This window comes from Ammospiza caudacuta, chromosome 16, assembly GCF_027887145.1.
Source record: "Ammospiza caudacuta isolate bAmmCau1 chromosome 16, bAmmCau1.pri, whole genome shotgun sequence".
NCBI lineage: Eukaryota > Metazoa > Chordata > Aves > Passeriformes > Passerellidae > Ammospiza > Ammospiza caudacuta.
In genome coordinates, this window is record NC_080608.1 from 1,247,921 (window position 1) to 1,267,880 (window position 19,960).

A 19,960-nucleotide genomic window follows, 5' to 3' on the forward strand; every position below is an offset into this window, starting at 1 on the left:
GGCATCAAGACTTAGGAACTTTAAACTTCATGGCAAAGGGATCCCTGATGTGAAAGGGTCGTTTTTATGTCACAGCTCTAATTCCATTTGGCCAGGACATTCCAGTAACCTGCAGTCAGTAAATGTGAGAAGCTTCAGTGGTATCCTGTGCACATCTGTGCTGCAGGAAGGTGCTTTGTGAAGGTGCTAGCACTGCTCCTGGGCATGCTGTAAGATGAATTATAAAATACTATTTTTGCCTGAGTAGAATATAAATATGCCAAATAATCTTCCCGATGGAGTAGGATGAGAGGAAGTTGGCTGTGTGTGAACAGTGTGAGCCTGGCTGAGACTACCTTTTAATTAATAACTTTTTAATGGAAACAAGGAAATTAAGTTTATATAAGCACTAGACTATCCTCTTCCTTCTTGACAGCCTGGTGTTTTAAATGTCAACAACTAGATACTTGGATGAACCCCTGAAGACTGCAGGGTGCTGTTGATTTGTGTAATTTACATTTTTTAAAGCAACAGGAAATTCAGATCTAAAACATCCAAATAAGTGGTTGTTGCTAAGGAGGAACTAACAGAAAATATGTGCTCAGAAAAATTGGCAAAATGACATTTTATGAAAATAAAGTGTATTGTCTCAGGATTCCTTGGAATTTCTTCAGGTTTTCCCATCTGTATCGGTGTTTTTAATCAAAAGGAAGAGGGGTGTTCACCTGTACCCACCCCAGCAGGAGGGGATTTGGAGGGAATAGGTGAAGGCAGTGTGAGGAGCAGGACTGGTTTGCCTTTTGTATGACCTGCAGGTAACTGTGCTGTTAACCAGGTGAAGAGAGGTCCCTGAACATAAAGCCTAAAACGTTAAATCCTAACATTCAGTCCTAATCCTTTGGGCATCCTGGGGTGTCTCTCTGTGCTCCCACTCCTGCATTGGGCTGAGCCGTTCCCTGCCCCTGCCCTGGGGTGAGGGCTGTGCACGGCTGCTGAAACCAAAGGTCAGGTTCTGCAGTTGGAACAAAGCATGTGGAAGAAAAAGCTTTTAGAAATCCATCTTCCCTGATAGGAGGGCTTGCTCTTTCCTGAAGGAGCCAACTAGGCTGATGTAAGTTTTTTTTAGTTATCTCCCAGAATATGGGTGTCTAACGCAGGGTGTTCCAAACAAATGCTGCTGCTTTGAAAATAATCATCTGAAGAAAGTTAGGTTCTCTTTGAATCAAAATGTTTCTGGTGCTTGTCCAAGTCTGTGGGGGTGTTTTCCTCCCCCCATTGCTGAAATTGTGTGTATTTCAGACTCTTCTATCTTTGCTTTTCCAACAACTAACTGCCTATTTAAATAAATCCACTCCTGGATAAAATAAGCACGGTGGTAGTCAGCATGAAATAATGACCCAGCTGTAGTCACCAGTGTAGCCACATCTCCTGAAGTGCAGCTGTTAACCTTTGACTGGGGATTATGGACAATATATTTAACACACATTGGAGGCTCTGAGTATCTATAAATGCACAAGGGCTTTAACTGATGGATTTTGGCTTTACAAAGGTCACATCTCTGAACTTCCAAGCCTACAGTTGAGATGCTCCTCTGCACAGTCTTGCCTTAATTTCAGGGTCGTCACCAAGAGATTAGTAAATGACACTGTAGATGTTCATAGCAGTTGAAAGAGTGCTTTTATATTACATTACATGCTCTTGGGTTGATTCTTTAATGCTCTAAGAGTATTTAAACATGTTGTGAATCCTGAGAGATAATTAGGGGCACTTGTCTAAGCTGTTTTACAAATGGCATCTGTGTTTTCTGGTAACAATGGCTCGTCTGGTGCCAGTGCAAGCAGCACAGCTCTCCATCCTCCTCCTCCTCCTCAGCTGCCTTCCTCAGCTTGTCCCCAAACCTCGGGTATTCTCTAAAAGATTCTCAATATCAAGAACAGCAAAGTGAGATTTTATTTCCTTTTCTAGACAATTTATTTTGCAGTTTATTCCTAATGAGGTTCACAGCTACTTCTTGAATCCTCTTAGGTGGCTGTGCTGAACAAATGTGTGCATTAGGCATAAGATACAGGATAACCCAACATTATATGCCCTATATGTTTTTAGAGGGGTTTTTTTTTGGCTCAGATGGTATTTTTCCAGGAAGATGCTGGATTCAGAATGAGTCAAGTCAATCAGTAATTGCAATAGTCCCAGAAACGTCAAGCTATCAAGAGCACACAGAAATACAATGTATGAAATGTAATTCAAAGTATTGCTGTGCTTGAAAGATGAAGCTGAAATTTAATGCACTTGAGTCCCAGGTAACCTCTTTAGTAGTTTATCTGAGTAGAAGCCATTCTGGGAGTAGGGAATTCCTGGTTAAAGAATGATTTCTGCAGAAATCAATCTGTAGAGTTAATTATAAAAGCTGTAGCTCAAATAGAGCCATAATTCGCTCCCTTGCCATCAGGATCCATTGAACTGGCAGCAGGAGGAAGGAACATGCAACTCTCAAGTTGCCTGGGGAAAACCTGGAAGTTTTGTTGGTATTGACAAGCAGTCAGTCGTTGCCACTGTCACCCTTGGGCTCAGACCTCTTCAGGTTTAAAATTTTCTTTGAGGAAAAAGGAAATGCGGAAAAATTTTCATCAAAAGGTTTCTACAGAAACAAGCAGTCAATTTATTTAGCGTGGTTTTGTTCCTGGAAATCAGCTCTTCCTCAGGAGTAACATCATCCTTCCTGCTTGTGGGTCCCCAGCCAATTAGCACAGAAATTAATGTGAAGTTGAAGACTTAATGGGATATTTAGAGCTCCCTTCGAGGGTGCAGGAGGAGCTGTTGGGATGAGCTGTGCCAGAGTAGCCAGCTGGGTGATTTTAGTCTGGGTTTACAGGGCAGAAATAAGGCAGCTTCAGAGGGTCACTGTGTTTTCTTCCTCAAGCCCTGACTCACCAGCCTGCCTGAATTCTTTCTTTTGAGAATTGCTGGGATTCTGTGTGTGGGAGGAGCCAGCTTTGTCCAGCACCTCACAGGAGTTCCCTCAGCCCTGCCTGGATGGGTGCTGGGAACAAGCCAGACTGGAGGGGGTTAAGGTGCAGGAGCAAAGTTCTCCATCACTACAGTTAAATCTAAAAAAAATCCTTAAACTGTCTTTCTTAATGGAAATGGAAAATTACTGCTGTGAAATGCTTGGAATAGCTGCCTGTGCCTGCCTTTGCCTCGCAGAGCAGAGGGGAAGTTTTCTTTGCCTTCTCACTGAACACAGAGCTTGCCAGTGGTGAGTTAGGGAAAGGTTTTGTTTATCTCGACTCAGGAGCCTGGATCCTCTCCTCGCTCCCAGCTCTGGCGGCTGCGCTGTCTCCAGGAAGGGAAGGACTTGCTTTGGGAGCCTGCAAAGGCTGTTTTGTAACAGCATCTTGCATTAAAGATGCCTGGGAAAAGAGCTGAAACCATTGGAGTGTTTCTGATCATCCAGGCTGTAGGTGTTAGAAACCAGCAGTGAGAATGCCCCAGCTCAGCTCCTGAGAGGAGGAATTGCTCCAGCCTTTGATGTGACAGTCTGCTATGACTTGAGCTCCTTTTTTACCAGCTATGCATTGATTTGCTTGGTCTTTGCAGCCTCCATGAAGTTCATCTGTAGACTCCTACCCAAACTGCAGTCAGGCTGAGAGGTGTAAGAAATGTCTGTGGGATAGAGTTCCCATCAGGCTGGGTGTTTGCCTCTGCCAGCCAAAGCTGGAGCCCATTGCCCTGGAGTCTGAGCATCTCCTGGGAGGTGCCTGCAGGACACACAGGACCTGTTCCCCTGTGAAAGGCAGGGCTTGGGGCCTTTGTCCACCCCAGCCCAAAGAGCTCATCCTCCACAGAAGCTTTGAGGCCCCCAGGCAGGACAGGTCCTTCCCAGCCCCCTTTGTACCTGCTGGGGTGTGCTTGGAATTGCTCGCCACGCACACGCCTCACCCATCAAACTGACTCCAGAGAATTCTTGGATTAAATTACATTTTTAATAAAAATAAATTGGCTCTTCTCATATTAACATCTTGTTTTAATAACTGCTTGTTCACATCCTTCTATTCCAATTTTGAACTGCTTGAAAAGCCATTTGCTGCTTATAGATTTCTGATGAGGCAGATGGCTCATATGTGATCACACCTACTGACACAGAAACAAAATACCAAAGCAGAAGGAATCCCATGGAGAGTTCCAGAAACTTTTGTTTAAAAGTTGGAGTACCTTAGAGAAATAAAAAACCCTGCAGACCACCCCTCAAATCAATCAAACCCAAATGTGACCAGCAGACTTTGTTCTCTTTGAGTCCCCAGTCACCACCAATTTCCTGGTGGCTGTTGGAGAAGGAGAGAAATTCATTTTTCTTGCAGTAAAGACTTAACATCAAACAATTGTCCCCTTTTTTCATCTCTTTGAAAGACTGTCAGATTTTTTGAATGTTCTAACGAGCAGATCTGTCTCCAGACTGTTTAATTGCAGGTGCTTGAAACATTTTATTGGCATTGAGTAGAAGTGCTTTTATTAAAAACTTAACACTTGGACTGCAGATTTACATCACCCAGGCTCACTGGGAAGAACTGCCAGCACTGGCCGAGGCTGACCAGAAAAGCAACAATTTTAGAAATTCAAACAGTTACTGGTGCATGAAAATAAGCCAAGAGCAGGAAGAGGATTCAGTTCTGTAGAAAGAAGTGTGTGAGTAAGAGCCCTTTGTTTCATCACAGGCACAGGATCTGGGGAGCACAATGGTGGAACAGCTTCCAGGAAAGAAACAAAGTCCCTGAGACCCCCAAAGTTTCAGCATTTGAAGCCAGATAAATGCAGAATGGAGCAAGATAAATGGCACCAAAATTCTTGCAGCTTCTACTTGGACTGGCATTACAAAATCAGTCCTCAGCTCCTAATGAAAATGCTTTCTTCATGGATGGGGAAATTGATAGGATAATTATCTATACACAGAATGGAAATAGTCTTTATAGCAAATACTTCTGTGACAGAACATGCTGGGCTGGAGAAGAGCTTTGTGCTGAGGGGAGCACCTCCCCTATGGAGCCAGGCTGGGAGAGCTGGGAATGTTCAGCCTGGACAAGTTTGTGGTGAGACCTCAGAGCCCCTGCCAGCATCTGAAGGGGCTGCAAGGAACCTGGAGAGGGACTCTGCATCAGGAATTGTACCCCAGTGCCAGAGGGCAGGGATGGATGGGATATTGGGAATGAGGAATTGTTCCCTGGCAGGGTGGGCAGGCCCTGGCACAGGGTGCCCAGAGCAGCTGTGGCTGCCCCTGCATCCCTGGCAGTGCCCAAGGCCAGGCTGGACAGTGGGGCTGGAGCCACCTGGTCTAGTTGAAGGTGTCCCTGCCATTGGAAAGAGATGAGCTTTAGGGCCCTTTCCAGCCCAGACCATTCTGTGGTTCTGAGTTACTCAGTGTGGATCTGTGGGCGTTCCAGCAGTGGCACAGGACAGTGAATATCTGCAGAGATCCCTGCAGTCACTCCGCGTAACTCGCAGGAAAGGAAAGTGCTCAAAGTGCCTTTTGTACATGGGAACAAAGAATTGGAAATCAAAGGAAACTTTTCCTTCCTCTTTCGGTGCATCAGCCTCTGTTCATTGCTGGTCACTGCCATTAGAGCTTCTGAGAGTGTAAAACAATCTGCTGTGTGTTTTGCTCCCAGGCATTTCAGCTCATCAGAGCCTGCAGAGTGCTTTTTGCTGTACTCCAGTACGTGGAGGGCTGGCACACACAGATGTGGGCATGCAAACCTGCCTGGGATGTGACTGGGAGTGACTGCAACATCCTCCTCAAAAACCATTTTTAACACTTGGAGCAAAATGCAGTGAGGAGCAGGGAAGGGCATGAGCAGGGTGAGAGCTGCAGGCAGCTCTGGCATCTTGTGTATGTAAAGTTAAATTATGAGGAGCTTCTGATGAACCGCCAGGAAGCAAGCCATGCTTTCTTTATTATAGGAAAATATGGGATTAAAATCCACCTGGGCAAGGGCAGAGAGGCTTGGTGGGCTTCTTTTCATATACCCTGAGTAAAACTGATTTCACATCCCCACTGGGGCACTGTCTGTGTGTGCCACGTGTTCCTCTGCCCCTGGGATGAGAGCTGATAGATGGGGGCTTGTTTTATTAGATTTTTCTTTTTACAAATGCAAAGTATCCTGGATCTATAGGCCACAAAGCTACTTTCCAACTCATTATCCAAATGCCACAAGAAATCTGGTGAGTCAAGATCTTTATATAAACCCCAAGCCCAAGTGAGTTATTTAGGAACTGCAGATGTTTTCGTTGTAAAGCAGTGGTGTGTAGTGAGGGGAGAGGGCTGGGGGTTCACCTCAGAGCTTCTGAAACTGAAAAACTCCTTGTTGGGGCACAGTAACATCCTAAATCAATCCTAGGAATCAAGGAAAAGCCAAACCAGCTGCAGGAAGAACATTCTCCTGAAAGGAGCAAAAGCTTCTTACCAAAAGGACTGAGGCAAAAAACAAGAAGTGCTTAAATCACTGAAATGGGTGTGGGTCACTCATGGTGTGCACTGAGTAAGATACAACAGGTTGGGATTGCAGTGCAAATAGCTGGGTGATAGTGTTCCTCTCCCAAGTGATGTTTCTTCCTTTGGCCATGCCAGCCAAGTATTCAAAATTGTTCTTTGTAAGAACACCACCACATGGAAGAGCTTCCTTCTGGCCTCTCTGACTTTCAGCTGGGGTGCTATAAAGCTGAGGCTGGATGCCATCCTAAATTTAGCCTAAAAGAACTAATTGTGGCTGACCCAGTGGCTGTAATTTACCCACAGGTTTGTCAGAGGTTCAGGTGTTTTCTGGCCAGAATAGCTGAGCTTTTTGAGAGAGCTCCTGGACCAAGCAGCTGCAGTGTTGTAACCCAGGCAGGAGTCACTGCAGAGCCCTGCCCTGCCAAGGGGGAAGGACACAGCCCCTCTGACATCTGTGCTTTCAACAGGGAACACAAAACCAGGGAAAAGCAGCAGCTTGCTCCCATGGAAGCGATGGGAAGAGGACTCAAGGTGCAGATTGAGACATCCATTCCAATCTTTGGGATGCTGAGCCTCCCCAGGTGCTGGCAAGCCCTGGCTGCTGCCACGAGAAGCTGAGAGGTGCAGGGGAGAGGCTCCAAGGAACTCTCTGGAAGTGTGATACGGAGTGTGGAGCTGTCTGACTCCAACACTGCAACTGCTACATGAAACAAAGCACCGATAAAAATAGTGTGTTTTCTTGCCATGCTTCATTTCCTTCTGGATAGGCTCAAAATGTCCCTGTTTGATTCTTTTCTTTGTACAACTTCAGTGAGTCATTGTGATCACAGCGCTCTGGCAGCATCTTGAAAAGCTCTGAAATACAAAATATTTCCCTGAAATTGCCAAGTGTTTTACATGGAAGTGGCTACATTTCAGATAGTCCGGTCATGATCTTCCTGGCTTTTAACTCTGTCTGTCTCCATCCTGTGAGAGTTACTGATATTTTAAAGTAGTTGCCCAATGTTTTATGTGCTTTGGAGAAAGAAAGTGTATTGCGGTCCATCCCTTCCCCCAAAAAAGTGTTTCCTCCTCCCCCTGAAAGTGTTTATTTTTAGATAATAAAGGGATCATAGTCCTGCTAAGTACACAGCCTGTTTAAGATCCAGCATCCCGGTCATTTTCCCACGTCTCTCTAAGCATCTGTTGGAAAATAAATCAATCACTCTGTGCTGGATACCAGAGTATATTCCCTGGAACAGATCACATGCAGGGTGTTGTCAGTGATCCCTGGGACAGTTCCTCAGCAGAGGTGTGAGACAGGTGCAGGAGGATTTGCTCAGTTGAATGCTGAACTCTCCACAGAGTGATGGCTTTTATCACCCCTGCTAAAGCTGCCTGTTGTGGCCACTTTGCACATGGAGATATGGAATGTGTGCTATAAAAAGAGATTGCTGAGCTGTGTCTGCTGCCCTGAATTTCTCCCTGAGCACACTCACACCTGTATGGCTCTCCTGAGCTGTGGGTTTGTCTTTAGCTCCACAGTGACCATGAATAACCTTTGATATCCCCACCAGGTTTCCTCATCTCCAGCACTGCTGGCTGCTTCCCTACTGCAGGAATGTCTGTCTGAGAGAGAGCAACACTGTTTTTGCTTGATCATTTTTATAAAATACATTCACCATGGCCATGCATTTTTGCTGCAATGTATAAAAAATGCACTTTTTCTGGTTGAACAAGCTTTCTATTGAGAAGAGGGTGATGCTGTGCCTCCTGTGCTTGGATTTGGTGAGGACACTCAGTTAGAGGCTGTGGAGCAGTTGCAGAGCCCTGTATGTGTGACAGCTCTGCTGTTACCTGTGACGAGGTGCTGAACATGGGCAGCTGGGCTTGACATGCACTGTTGGCAAAGATTAATTGTGCAGGCAGCTGCTGTGGCCAGACAAACATCTCGCAGGAACCCAGGCCATATGTTCCTGCAGCATTAATGCTGCCCTGTCGCAGTGCTTACAGGATATTTTATATCTGATATGGGCCAAGGCAGGTTGGGAAAAGCAGAGGAAATGTCCTGACCCTTGGTATCGCCTCGCCACCATCTCTGTCTCTGCAGTGACAGTTTCTAACAGGATAGAAGTGGGAGCAGATTTCTAGAGCATTGTCTGGTTTATCTCTCCTGTTTCCAGGACACTTGTTCAGATTCATCTTCATGAAATCTTGGATATCTAGATTTTGATTGATAGGTGGTTAATTCATTACATCCATCAGACTGGGAGGAGAGGTGGCAGTGGCTGGACTGCAAATCAGGGCTCTTGAGCAGCTGAGCACATGTTTGCCTCTCTAAAACTTCTATTTGATTTTAAAATTCTAAACTTCATTTTCTTGGGTGTTGCAAGACTTTTTGGGGGTTTTCAGGACTTTCAGTTCCATGAGTGAGGGTGGCAGAGCAGCAGGGACCGTGACTGGCATCAGGGACATTCCAAAGGCACATCCTGACTCCTGCCAGTGCCATGGAGGTGTCACCCTGGGCTGGCTGGAGGAGCAAAGAAGCCCTTGGTGGTGGCTGGGACAGGGACAGTGCTGTTCCTCCAGTGTTCATCCCCACAGACCCTGAGCAGATGCTGCTCAGGTGCTGCTGCTTGTGTTGGTCACTGTCACCAAACCCACGGAGCTGGGCTGGGTTTGAGATCCAGACCTGCAGCCCCAGCTCCAGAGGCAGCGTGGGGAGCAGCCCAGCCCTTGTGTGGATTCTCCTGTCTCTGCTAACTCCTGCCATTCCTCTGGTGAAGCAGCCTCCTCCTCCTGCCTGATTCACTCTGTCCCAGTACATTTGACATCACCATCATTTCCATGTTCAGTGAGTTATATATTTTTTTAAATGCTTTGTGACACTTGTAAATGAAGCAGGTAGAGAAAGTAGATTTTGGAAAAGCGGGAACATCTGGTGCTTGCATGTTTTGGTCGACAAGTTGGTGAAATTAATACAGTCCTAAAGTGGAGAAGAAAAATGACACCTTGAAGTTGTGAGTTAATTAGCTCTGACTCCCAGGTGCTTGGGAGCAGGGCTGGGATTGTCACGCTCTGACTGAGGATGGCTCCTCACTCCTGGCTCCTCTCCAGGTCATTCTGCTGCAGCAGGAGCAGGACCAGGCTGTTGAGATTGGTTTCTCCCCACATTCAAACAGGCTTTTGTGGTTGTTTAAATGACCAATGAGTGGACACAGCATAAGCTCTGTGACCCAGCAGCACCTGTAGCATTTGTTCTGCTAAGAAAAATTAGGAGCTGGTGTAAATTCTGGTTTTGGGGCTTGAAGAAAATTAGGAGAGGGTATTCAGAAGAAGTGTCTCCTGGTCGCTGGCTTATCTGGCTTGTTCACAGCCACAGCAGAAGTCTGAAGTCTTTACAACAATTGCTGGCAAGATCCAGAGTAAACCTGCAAGGAAAACTGATAAATCAAAATTTAGCTTTAATTTTGTATTTGCATATTGTTTCTACTTCAGTCTGTATAAGATTAATCCCTTTTTGACCTTTTTACTGAGGTTTTGGCAAGTAGCAAATGCAGCCTTGAGTGTACAAAATGTCATCCTGTCTAAAATACTTAACAACACAGCCTGCACTGGGAAAGCAACACCTTGTTACCACGAGCTGCTAAAGACAGGTGAAACCAGCTCTTGTGAAAACTTGCCGAGTGATTTTGCTTCTAATAACTACCCATAATAAACATGGAAGCAGGTATGAGTTGGATATGAGAGCAACAAAATTAAACACTTCTGTGTTTAAACATTGAGTTCCTCAAAACTTATTAAACTTGCTTTGTCTGCTGCTGAGTTCATTGGATAAACACACAGGAGGTAATAATTTTGTTGGGATATGTTTTAAAAATCCAGAGGTGTTTTACAGGTTATCAATGCTGCACTGGCTCTGGCTGCTAAGCCCCAGAGCAAGCTGGCTCAGGAGAACATGGATCTGTTCAAGGAGCAGTGGGAGAGGCAGGTGCGCGTGCTGACGGATGCCGTGGATGACATCACTTCCATCGACGACTTCCTGGCTGTCTCAGGTAATCAGGGCCTGGCTGAGCCATAATCACCCTCCTCAGAGCTCAGTCCTGCTCAGGGGTGCTTTGGACACGTGTTCTGGAGTCTGTGAGGCTTTGGAAGGGATGGTGTTGTCACACCTCACCTGGGATCACACTGTGCCCACCGAGGTGGGAAAGTGCAGCAGGAGGTCTGGTTTCAAGGAGAAGACACTTTATGTCCCAAGGTTTGGAATTGCTGGCTCAACTAAGGATGAATTGCCATTTAGCTGCTGTAGACAAGGCTCACCAGTAACTCAGGGGGAAATAGAACATGTTTATGTCCAAGGTAGGAACTAGCAGAAAAAATGATCCCTCAGGTCACCTTAGACTGCCATGTAAACAAAATTGAATATCAAACTGTGGTTGTACAAGTTAATTAAAATAAAACTGTTCATACCATGTCAGCTTTAGTAAAGTTTTAAGAGTTTTTAAAAGAGATTGGATCGTTATAATAGATTAATAATTACATTTGGCAAAGTACTTGCCAAGATAATCCGTTTTATCAGTATCTTGATAAAGACCCACAATCAGCTGCTGTGACCTAAAAATAATGGGAGCATTTTTATTTCCACATCCTTTAATTGTGCTCTAGTTAGAGGACATGGAAATGTAACCATGTGAATTGTGTCTGCAGTGGTGTTCACAAATCACCTCTGCAAGCTGGGATTCTAATTTCCGTGGTGCAGGCAGGTTTGGGCATCTGAAGTGACTTAAAACCTCAAGTTGTAAAGAGTGATTTCACAGGAGGATGTGTGGAGTCAGAAGTACCAAGTGAACATAGGTAGAAAATGTAGATGAGGAATTAAGGCCCTGAATTAAGAGGCAGTATTTTTTTTAATTATTAAGAAAAACCAAACAAAGGCCCAAGTGGTGTTCCTGTGATGAGTCACCTGCATTGTCATACACACTCTATTGTGGCTCCCTGGGTTCTCTTTGCAATGAGTGAGCATTAAGTTCTGGGGCAGTTCAGTGTCCGAGCTCGCTGTATCCTTGGGTGCTCCCTGGGCAGCAGCAGCTGGAATTGCACAGCTGGGAGGAGCTTTGGGGAAATCTCTGCAGAGGGAATTGTGTGCTGAGGTTTGAGGCTCCACTTGAAGCTTTCTCACAAGTGTGCAAACATGTGAGAAAGAAAAGCTGGGAGTCCATACAAACACAGCCTATGTGGAGCTGCCAAAGCACTTTCCTTCCCGTGTAGTCCAGGTTTAGCACCACAAGACTCAAGGGAGTTGTGGGCAGGACAACTCTGTCTTCTGCAGGGATGCAGGTTAGTACAGAACTGGAAGTTTTGGCTAAATAACCAAATCTATTGCATGGCTGTACTCTCAGGAGCTTGGCAGTAAGCAGAGAAAGTTTCTTTCCTGGAGTGGTGGCACATTGACTCAGGAGAGTTGACCTCAAGTGAGTGCTTACCACCAAAATGGAGCCAAGGAGATGTAGTTTGAGACAACTCCAGATATTCAAGTGCATTCAGTAATTATTTTTATGTGTGTCTTATCGAAGAGATGTAGAAAAAATTAAAGCAATAAATACTCTTAAAGTATTATTTGTTTGAACTTTGATAAATGTTTTCCATATAATGCCACGACTCCAATTCATCTGCTAGAAGTCTGAGCTTCTCTTTGGATAAAGTCATGGCAAGCATGATTTATATCAAGTGCTGTTTGGGGTTATTAGAATGTTTGTATCAGTTACTAACTGGGATGTAAGCAGAATGTAAAGGAGTTCTTGTGAGTGCATATATAAATATGTATGTAAGCCATCCCACATCCCTACTGTGTGGTGTACTGAAGTAAAGTCTTCACCATTCAGCTCATGCTACAGAATTGTATCAATTATCCACAAGTAAAGGCTTGATGAAAGAGATGCTGGGTTTAGGTAACAGCAGAACATCATAGAAGAAGGATCTTCAGTACACAGGGCCCAGGTGAGCTTGCAGTGACAGCACTTCCACAGGTACAGAAGCAGAAGGGCCCTGTTGAGTTGGGGCAGGGTCTGGGGAAGGCTCACTGTCAGGATGGGAGGTGGATGGCACAGGAGCCCTGTGGCCTAGAGATGTCTGTGTGCCTCCAGCCATGAGTGATGTGCAGCTCAGGGAGCTCCAGCATCAGAGGTGCTATCTCCTGAGCAATCCTTGACAGATTTTTCTCATTTAAGCTGGTGTTAGTTGTTCTTTCGACCATTATAAACTGCTGGCACCTCCATCATCCTGTGCAAAGATTCACAGCTGAAATGTGCTCCCTGTGAAGAACCTCCTTGTTTTGCACTGTCGCCTGTTTGCTTCATTTGATGCCCCTACTTGTACTAAAGATGGTGAAAAGGTTTTTTCCCCCTTCTGTCTCTTGTTGTTTGCAAACGTGCAGAGTTCTGCCATGCACTTTGTCAGTCATCACTTCCCTGACTGCAGAGTCTCTGCCTCTTTCATTATTCCTCATTTCAAAGCTCTCCTGTACCTTCTGTAATTCTTATCTCTCTTATCAGTGCCTTCCCAAAGCACTCTGGGTGTGTTGGTGTGCCCACTATCTCTGTTCTTTAGAGCAGTTGCTGATAGCACCATGTAATTGTCAAATTCAATGTTCTGGAATTACCTGAATCTCCTTTGAAACCCTCTTTAAAACCATTCCATTTGCTGCCTTCTGTTCCTCTGCTGCTGACAGAGGTTTATGCCACAGATTGCCCATCTCAGTGGAGCTGTTTTTTTCTGAAGAGCCTCCCAGTGAATATTAGCAGGTTGAACACTGTATTTACAAGAGTGTGAAGTCCCCAGTGCTTGCTCCATGTGCTGCCTGGCCTGGCTCCTGCAGTGCCCCTTGGCAGCAGAGGTTCAGCATGGAAATGGTTCTGAGACCTTCCACAGGAGGTGCAGCAGAGAAGCACAGCTGTGTTTATGAACCTGGGGCTTCATCTCCCGACTGTTCCTCTTTGGTTTTGATCTCCTGTAGCCCTCAGACTCCCTCAGAAGCTGCTGGGGTTGTTTGGAAAAGCATTGCTTCATCCCTTTAATGTGGAGGTGGGTGGAGGTGGAAGGTGTTTGGTGGGAGTGGATTGAGGATTGACAGTCGTGGGTGACTTTTTATTCTGTAGCTTTTCACAATTTAATGTATTTCCTTGTTTGGTCTAAAAATCATTTCTATGGAAAAAATACCTTTCCTTTTACCTTGTTGCCCAACCACACCATTTTCCCTGTAGCCATTTTGGTGGGACAAGTCCCTTGGCTGTTGTCTGTGCTGTGCTGTGTTGCTGTGGGATGTTTCTCCTGCTCAGCAGGAGGACAGGGGGGTTTGGATGTGGGACAGCCTTCTCCCATCCCCAGAGGTGCTGGTGGGGAGCCCATGCTCTGTGTGCCCGTGGGATGGGGAGCACTGGGGTATTTACAAGGACTCTGCACAGTGTTGGATCTTATCTGTTATCATCCAGCTGGAAAATATCTCCAGAACAGATAGACCTGACAGTCCTGCACTTCCTTGGGCCCTTTGCAAGCTGCCCTGTGGGTTATCTCCCTCTAGAAGGGACTTCCTGGCCACTTCACATCTGCAAAAGGCATTAAATGATCAGCAGACATTTAAATATTCACCTTCATTTGGTCCATGCCTTTTATTAAAGTTCAGATAATCCAAAGAGGCTTTTAAATGGTCTGTGGCTTAATTTATTCATTTAGGAATTGAAGCAATAAACAGTCTGTGTTTTGGCCTGGCGCCGAAGCTTTTTCTTTGGGCTCTTGCAGCTCCCAGGGCTGTCTCTTCTCTGAATACCCTCTGTGCTTGCCGTGGCTCCTGTGCCTGCTCACTGACTTGTCAAATCACTAATGAACCTGCTCTTTGCTCTCTCAGGGCCACATCCTGCCCTCAGCTGAACCTGCTCAGGCTGAGTTGCTTCAGAGGGATTTCACAAGTGTAATTTTTGCCCAGGTTACTTACTGAAGTCTCACAATATTGCACCTGGCTGTGTTAATTTTATGTAAATCAGGCGTAACTTCTCGCAGCAATCCTTTCAGGCAATTCCTCCAAATCCTCTCCCAGCCAGCACTATGAGCTTCTTGTCTCTACAAACTCTTGCAAAATGGCTCTTTTACTACCTGCAGAGGGAATAAAAGCCACTTGCACGGGTTGGCAGCGTAGAAAGATTAAGTCAATGGTAATTAACACTGGAAACTATTTTAAGTGACAGAGCAGAAATGTTTCCAAGTTGGTTTCTCACCAGGCAGCCCAAATGCTGGTGTTGGATGATGATACCGAAACATTAGTCCTGGTACATTAAAGAGTTCTCTAGCAGAGTTTGGAAGTCTGTATTAACAGTTTGGGAGATCTTTAGGGTAGATTTCCATAAATAAAGGTCCCAATTTCTTAAGGCATCTTCAGAAAACTCTTAAAACGTTTTCCCCATTTTGGGCTTCTTGTACTCAATGAATAGGGATATATCTCTTCACAAAACTAGAAAAAGTATATTTAAAAAGCTAATTGCAAACAGAGGTCTTGCTTTTATTTTTTTGTTTGTTTTCTGAACAGCCAGTGAGTGCTGTGTGGCTGGAATGCTTTCCACATTATTCACTGCATACATTATGTGTCTCAGATGGGAATGGGCGACTGACGGTGTAATGTGCTCTGATGGAATGTGTGTGGCTGTAGGAAAACACTCTGGAGGAAGCTGGAAACATGCACCAAGTGTCTGTTGGAGTGTTGAGGGGAGTAGGTGTGGTGCTGGGGAGGTGCCCATCACCCCACGTGCACTGGCAGGGGAGTGGTTTGCAGGTATTTGAAATAAGGGCTGAGGCAGTCCAGGGGAGAAATATGGAAAGGAACCAGGGGAGAGCTCAGCAGAACTCAGCTTTCGTTTTGGTAAAATCGAGTACAAACAGGGGCAGGAAGTGTGGAAGCCAATTGTGAATGGATTGATGGCTTTTTGACACCTTCTGTGGAAGGGCAGCTCTTTGCTGGTTGTGACCTTCACATTAATGCTTGACAGCATCTCCATGGAGCTTCTGTAGAGCAGGTCCCACCCTGAACAATTGCCACGCTGATGACTGTGACAGAAACGACATTACCATCTAAATCCTTCTTCTTTTACCTCCAGAGAATCACATTTTAGAAGATGTAAACAAATGCGTCATCGCTCTCCAAGAGAAGGACGTGGACGGCTTGGACCGCACAGCCGGCGCCATCCGGGGCCGCGCCGCCCGCGTCATCCACGTGGTCACCTCGGAGATGGACAACTACGAGCCTGGAGTGTACACGGAGAAGGTGCTGGAGGCAACCAAGCTACTGTCCAACACAGGTAAGGGTCGCTCGCTCCCAGGAGCCCTGAGTTGCTGTTGCTGGAAAGCTTGTGGGCAGCTGGGTACCCGTGTACCTGTGAAATCTGTTAGACTCAATTTGCTGTAACGCAAATTAGTGGGAGTTGTTTGCAAAACTGTTGCAAAGTGAGAAGTGTGATTTTGCTGTGTTGTCTGGCTTAAAGCTCAGCTGTGCACAAGGTGTCCCTGAGTGTGCTCGCTGTCATGGACTGGGCTGTGGGAAGCAAAAACACTGGGAATGAGTCCCAGGCGTGAGTGAAGGCTTGGAAGTTGTGCTGTGTTCATCTTGCAGTATTGCAACAGGCTCTGCAGCTGTTCCGGGTCCAGAAGGAAGATCACATTCCCCCAGCAGAATAAATTTAGGGTAATAATTAGGGTAAATTTTGTAAAGTATCTTGAGAGCTGTTGGAAGAGCACTGTAGGCTGTAGTGCCCCACACCTAAACACCAAATCAGGGTGTTCCCTGTGCACTACTGCTGACTTCCATAAGGGTGAGGGGTGATTCTGGCTCCTTCAGTGCCAGCCACTCGTTGCTTTAATTTTGCTTTAATTACTTTGATGAAGAATCAAGGGTGACACTGAAGAAACAGCAGACTCTAACTGGTTCTGGCATGTTCTTCCTGGGGCACCATGAGTCACTGAAATGCAGCAGTGCAACCTGCCCCCTTCCAGTGCTTTTTAAACTTGAGTGTCCTGATGGTAGCACGACTTCTTTCCCCCCAAAACATCTGCAGGGAACATCAAACAAACAATATTTGATCCCATAGTTTCTAGGAGCTTCCCCAGGTGTTTTCTCCTTGTCCAGTAGAAGGGTGTGATAAACTTCACTGTCCAAGTGGAAAACACCAAAGAGCAGCAGCGTAAGCAGAAACAGGGCTGGATTATGACTTCACCTCCTGTACCAAATGTTGTGATTTCAGTGGAAGGACTGCACATGTTCCAGGACAGTTAGGAGCAGGGCAGGAGTGGGCAGCAGAGGGTGGCTGGGGTGGCACTGACCGGCTCTGTGCTCTGGCTGCAGTCATGCCGCGCTTCACGGAGCAGGTGGAAGCTGCAGTGGAAGCGCTGAGCTCCGACCCTGCCCAGCCCATGGACGAGAACGAGTTCATCGACGCCTCGCGGCTCGTGTACGACGGCATCCGCGACATCAGGAAAGCCGTGCTGATGATCCGGGTGAGCACAACTTCCCACAGCCTTCCCTGCCTCTGTTCGACTGACAGCGCCGGGATAATGGAGAGCAGGCAGGAGAACATTTTCATTTAGCTCCTATTAACATTCAGAGTCTTCAAATGTGCTAATCGCTGTGGAGCACTTGAGCGGTGCCTTTGGATTCAGATTCATTAACCAGATCTGAGCATCGATGATGGCCCGAGTTGTGATGCTAAATACCCTTCATGCATCTTTTGTAATCTCATGGTAATGCCTGGCTCGTTAATGTGCTAAAATCAGTGACCTTTCAGTTAACAACAGCAAATTAATTCAGAACTATAGATGCTTGTTGATGGTTTGGAGCTTAGAAATAAAACCTAATAGCTCTTCATTAAGTAAATTTTGAGAATTAATGTTAGTTAGTCAAAAGGAAGCTGAGATGAGTTCAGTCTGTAGTTGGTAGAGCATGTAATTTGTTAATTGGCTAACCTGGGTAAACAGGGCAGCTCACAGAGGCCTTGACTCCTGTGTGCTTGCAGTCGGTGTGACTTGGGAGCCCTCATTTCTGGCAGACACAGAAGGGTGCAGTTGGTTGAAGGGATGCAGTAAAGGAAGTTCTGGTTGCAGCTCATCCATGGATCTATTTCTTGTATCTTACTGGGGCAAAAATGGGCAGGAGCCAGATATAAAAAAGACAAATATAGGGGGTTTATTCCTTTTTCCTTCTTTTCATTATATTTCTTTGACTCTGAGAAACTGTCTTGGTCTTTCATACTGGTGACCATGGCAGATGCAGCTTGTTGGTCAGTAAATCAAGAATTGTACAGCCCCAGAAGATATTACAGTAACCATTGCAGTGGCATCTTCCATGTTTGCTGCTTAAAGAAAGGATCAGATGAAAAACCAGGAGAAAAGCTGACAACCACATCTGTGCTCCCCATGGAATTTTTTTCAGACAAGCTCAGGATTTATAGACAGCCAGTGGTAGTTGAGGATATCCCTGCCTGCTGAAGCCCTTGTTAGTCAGGACAGGGAGCTGGGAGTGCCAGTGGGCAGCAGTTACCCAGGCTGGCAGTGCCAGGAACGCTGAGGTTTGCCCTGTGCCACCCTCCAGGGCCAGGGAGCCACAGCTCCACTGCCAGCAGCCAACAGCAGCTCCCTGGCCACACAGCAGGCACCTAGAAGGAAGTTAAAATATTAGCACTTGTTGTCCAGAGAGTTTATTTTGGGATAAAAGAGCCATCCAAATCTCTCCAGGGCTTGGTGTAATCCTGCTCACAGGGGCTCATTCCCTTCAGCTTTGTCCAGAGGCTCTTGCTCCTTACAGGGACCAGCAGGAGAAGCCACTGCAACACCTCATTTTTGTGTTTATGCAGGGTATTTTCAAAACTACCATCTCACTATATCTGTATTTATTGAAGAGAAGTTCTTCCCCCCTCTCTGCTGCCCAGGCTCATCACCCCAGAGGAGTTTCTGTCCTTGGTGGCACTTGAAAGGCAGAGTTACACTTTGTGTGTCCCTGGGCTTTGGGAGGATGGGCAGAGGGGAGTCACAGACACAATCATGTACAGCAGAACTGTTTTCTTTATGCTATTTCTTTTTTTTTTTTTTTTTTAATATTGATACACTGAGCTACTTCTTACTGTGTGTCCCTCTGCTGATGTTGTGGGTATACCCTGTTCTCCAGGGCCTGGAGAAGAGGCTGAAATACCCAAAGTCTTGATTGTCACCCTACTCACCTTTGCTTTTTGGCAATTATTTTGTATGTCCATCTCTATTTTCACTGTATCACAAAGTGTCTGTAGTGGAAGACAAGTCTGTGAAATTCAAATAATAGGGAAAAAATCTAAAGAACAGGGACTTTATTTGCATCTTATCTGTTAATCACAATTTATTGCATCTATCAGTTCTTTGTTGACCTAGCTCTGGAGAATTGTCGTGAAGTGCCACTTTAGCAAAGATGTAGTATTTTGACAAACATGCTGTTTAAACTTGATAAGCTTTATAAAAAGTTTGCCTGCTACAGACTGGCAGTAGCAAAAATAAATCCTAGGCAAGCAGGAACTAGGTCAGATGTGTTTAGCCTACAGCATAAAAGCTGGCCCTTACTAGCTGAAATTTTTCAGCTTTTCCCAAGGGATAAGGATAAATTTTGAGATATTTTATCTGTTGTTAATTTAGTCAATGCTTTGATTCATAATTGTGCTGAAGACACTGTCTGTGCTTCTGAACCAGCCCTTAGAGCTGTGTGTAATTCCAGCTTCAGCATCTCAAGTGAAGCTTTTACATTTAATCAACTTGCAAATGCACTGCTCGCTTTGCAAGAACTTTTTTCTGTCTTTCAGATGCTGAGTGCATTAATGTCCTAACAAATCTCAGCTGTTTAGTGACTGCTGTGTGATTCTGGGATCCCTATGGTGTTTAACAGGAGCAGTCAAGCACATAAAATCACACGTGTTCAGAGCTGGATACAGTCCCTGTATTTACCTTTTTGTTGAAAACATGGAATAATTTTTACCCCCACTGATTTCCATTCTCTCTGCTTGAAAAATAATATTCTTGTTGGTTTCCAGAGCCATGAAATCTGTAGTTTGACTCTGCTTGAATGCTTTTTCCTCAGACTCCTGAAGAGCTGGATGATTCTGACTTTGAGACCGAGGATTTTGACGTCCGCAGCAGAACCAGCATCCAGACTGAGGATGATCAGCTCATTGCTGGACAGAGTGCAAGGGTAAGGCACAAATCTCAGCTTTATCCAAGTGTGATCTGCCTTCAAGAAACACTTCAGCTTGCTTTGAAAACCTAGGTTAAATTTAGGGGGGGGATGATAAAAATGCTGGATCAGAAAACTGGCATTTTTTGTTTCCAGCATTCTCCTGGAAAGGAGGTTGAGTGAAATGCAGTTGGTCTGATGGATGTGAGAAATGTCTGTGGTTTATTTTGGGTATTCTGAAAGATCAAAGTCCTTTTAGTACCAAGAAACTACATCACATTTTGATATCACAGACA

General features: G+C 45.5%; 1 protein-coding gene across 1 annotated transcript in view; it reads left to right on the forward strand.

Annotated features, from left to right (window-relative positions):
* Positions 1 to 19,960, forward strand: part of CTNNA1 (catenin alpha 1) — a 116,352-nt gene that overhangs the window by 85,411 nt on the left and 10,981 nt on the right. The window contains exons 11-14 of the mRNA XM_058815646.1: positions 10,341 to 10,497; positions 15,583 to 15,783; positions 16,824 to 16,975; positions 19,572 to 19,682. Coding sequence (XP_058671629.1) covers positions 10,341 to 10,497; positions 15,583 to 15,783; positions 16,824 to 16,975; positions 19,572 to 19,682 — 621 coding nt within the window. The remainder of the gene's footprint in view (positions 1 to 10,340; positions 10,498 to 15,582; positions 15,784 to 16,823; positions 16,976 to 19,571; positions 19,683 to 19,960) is intronic.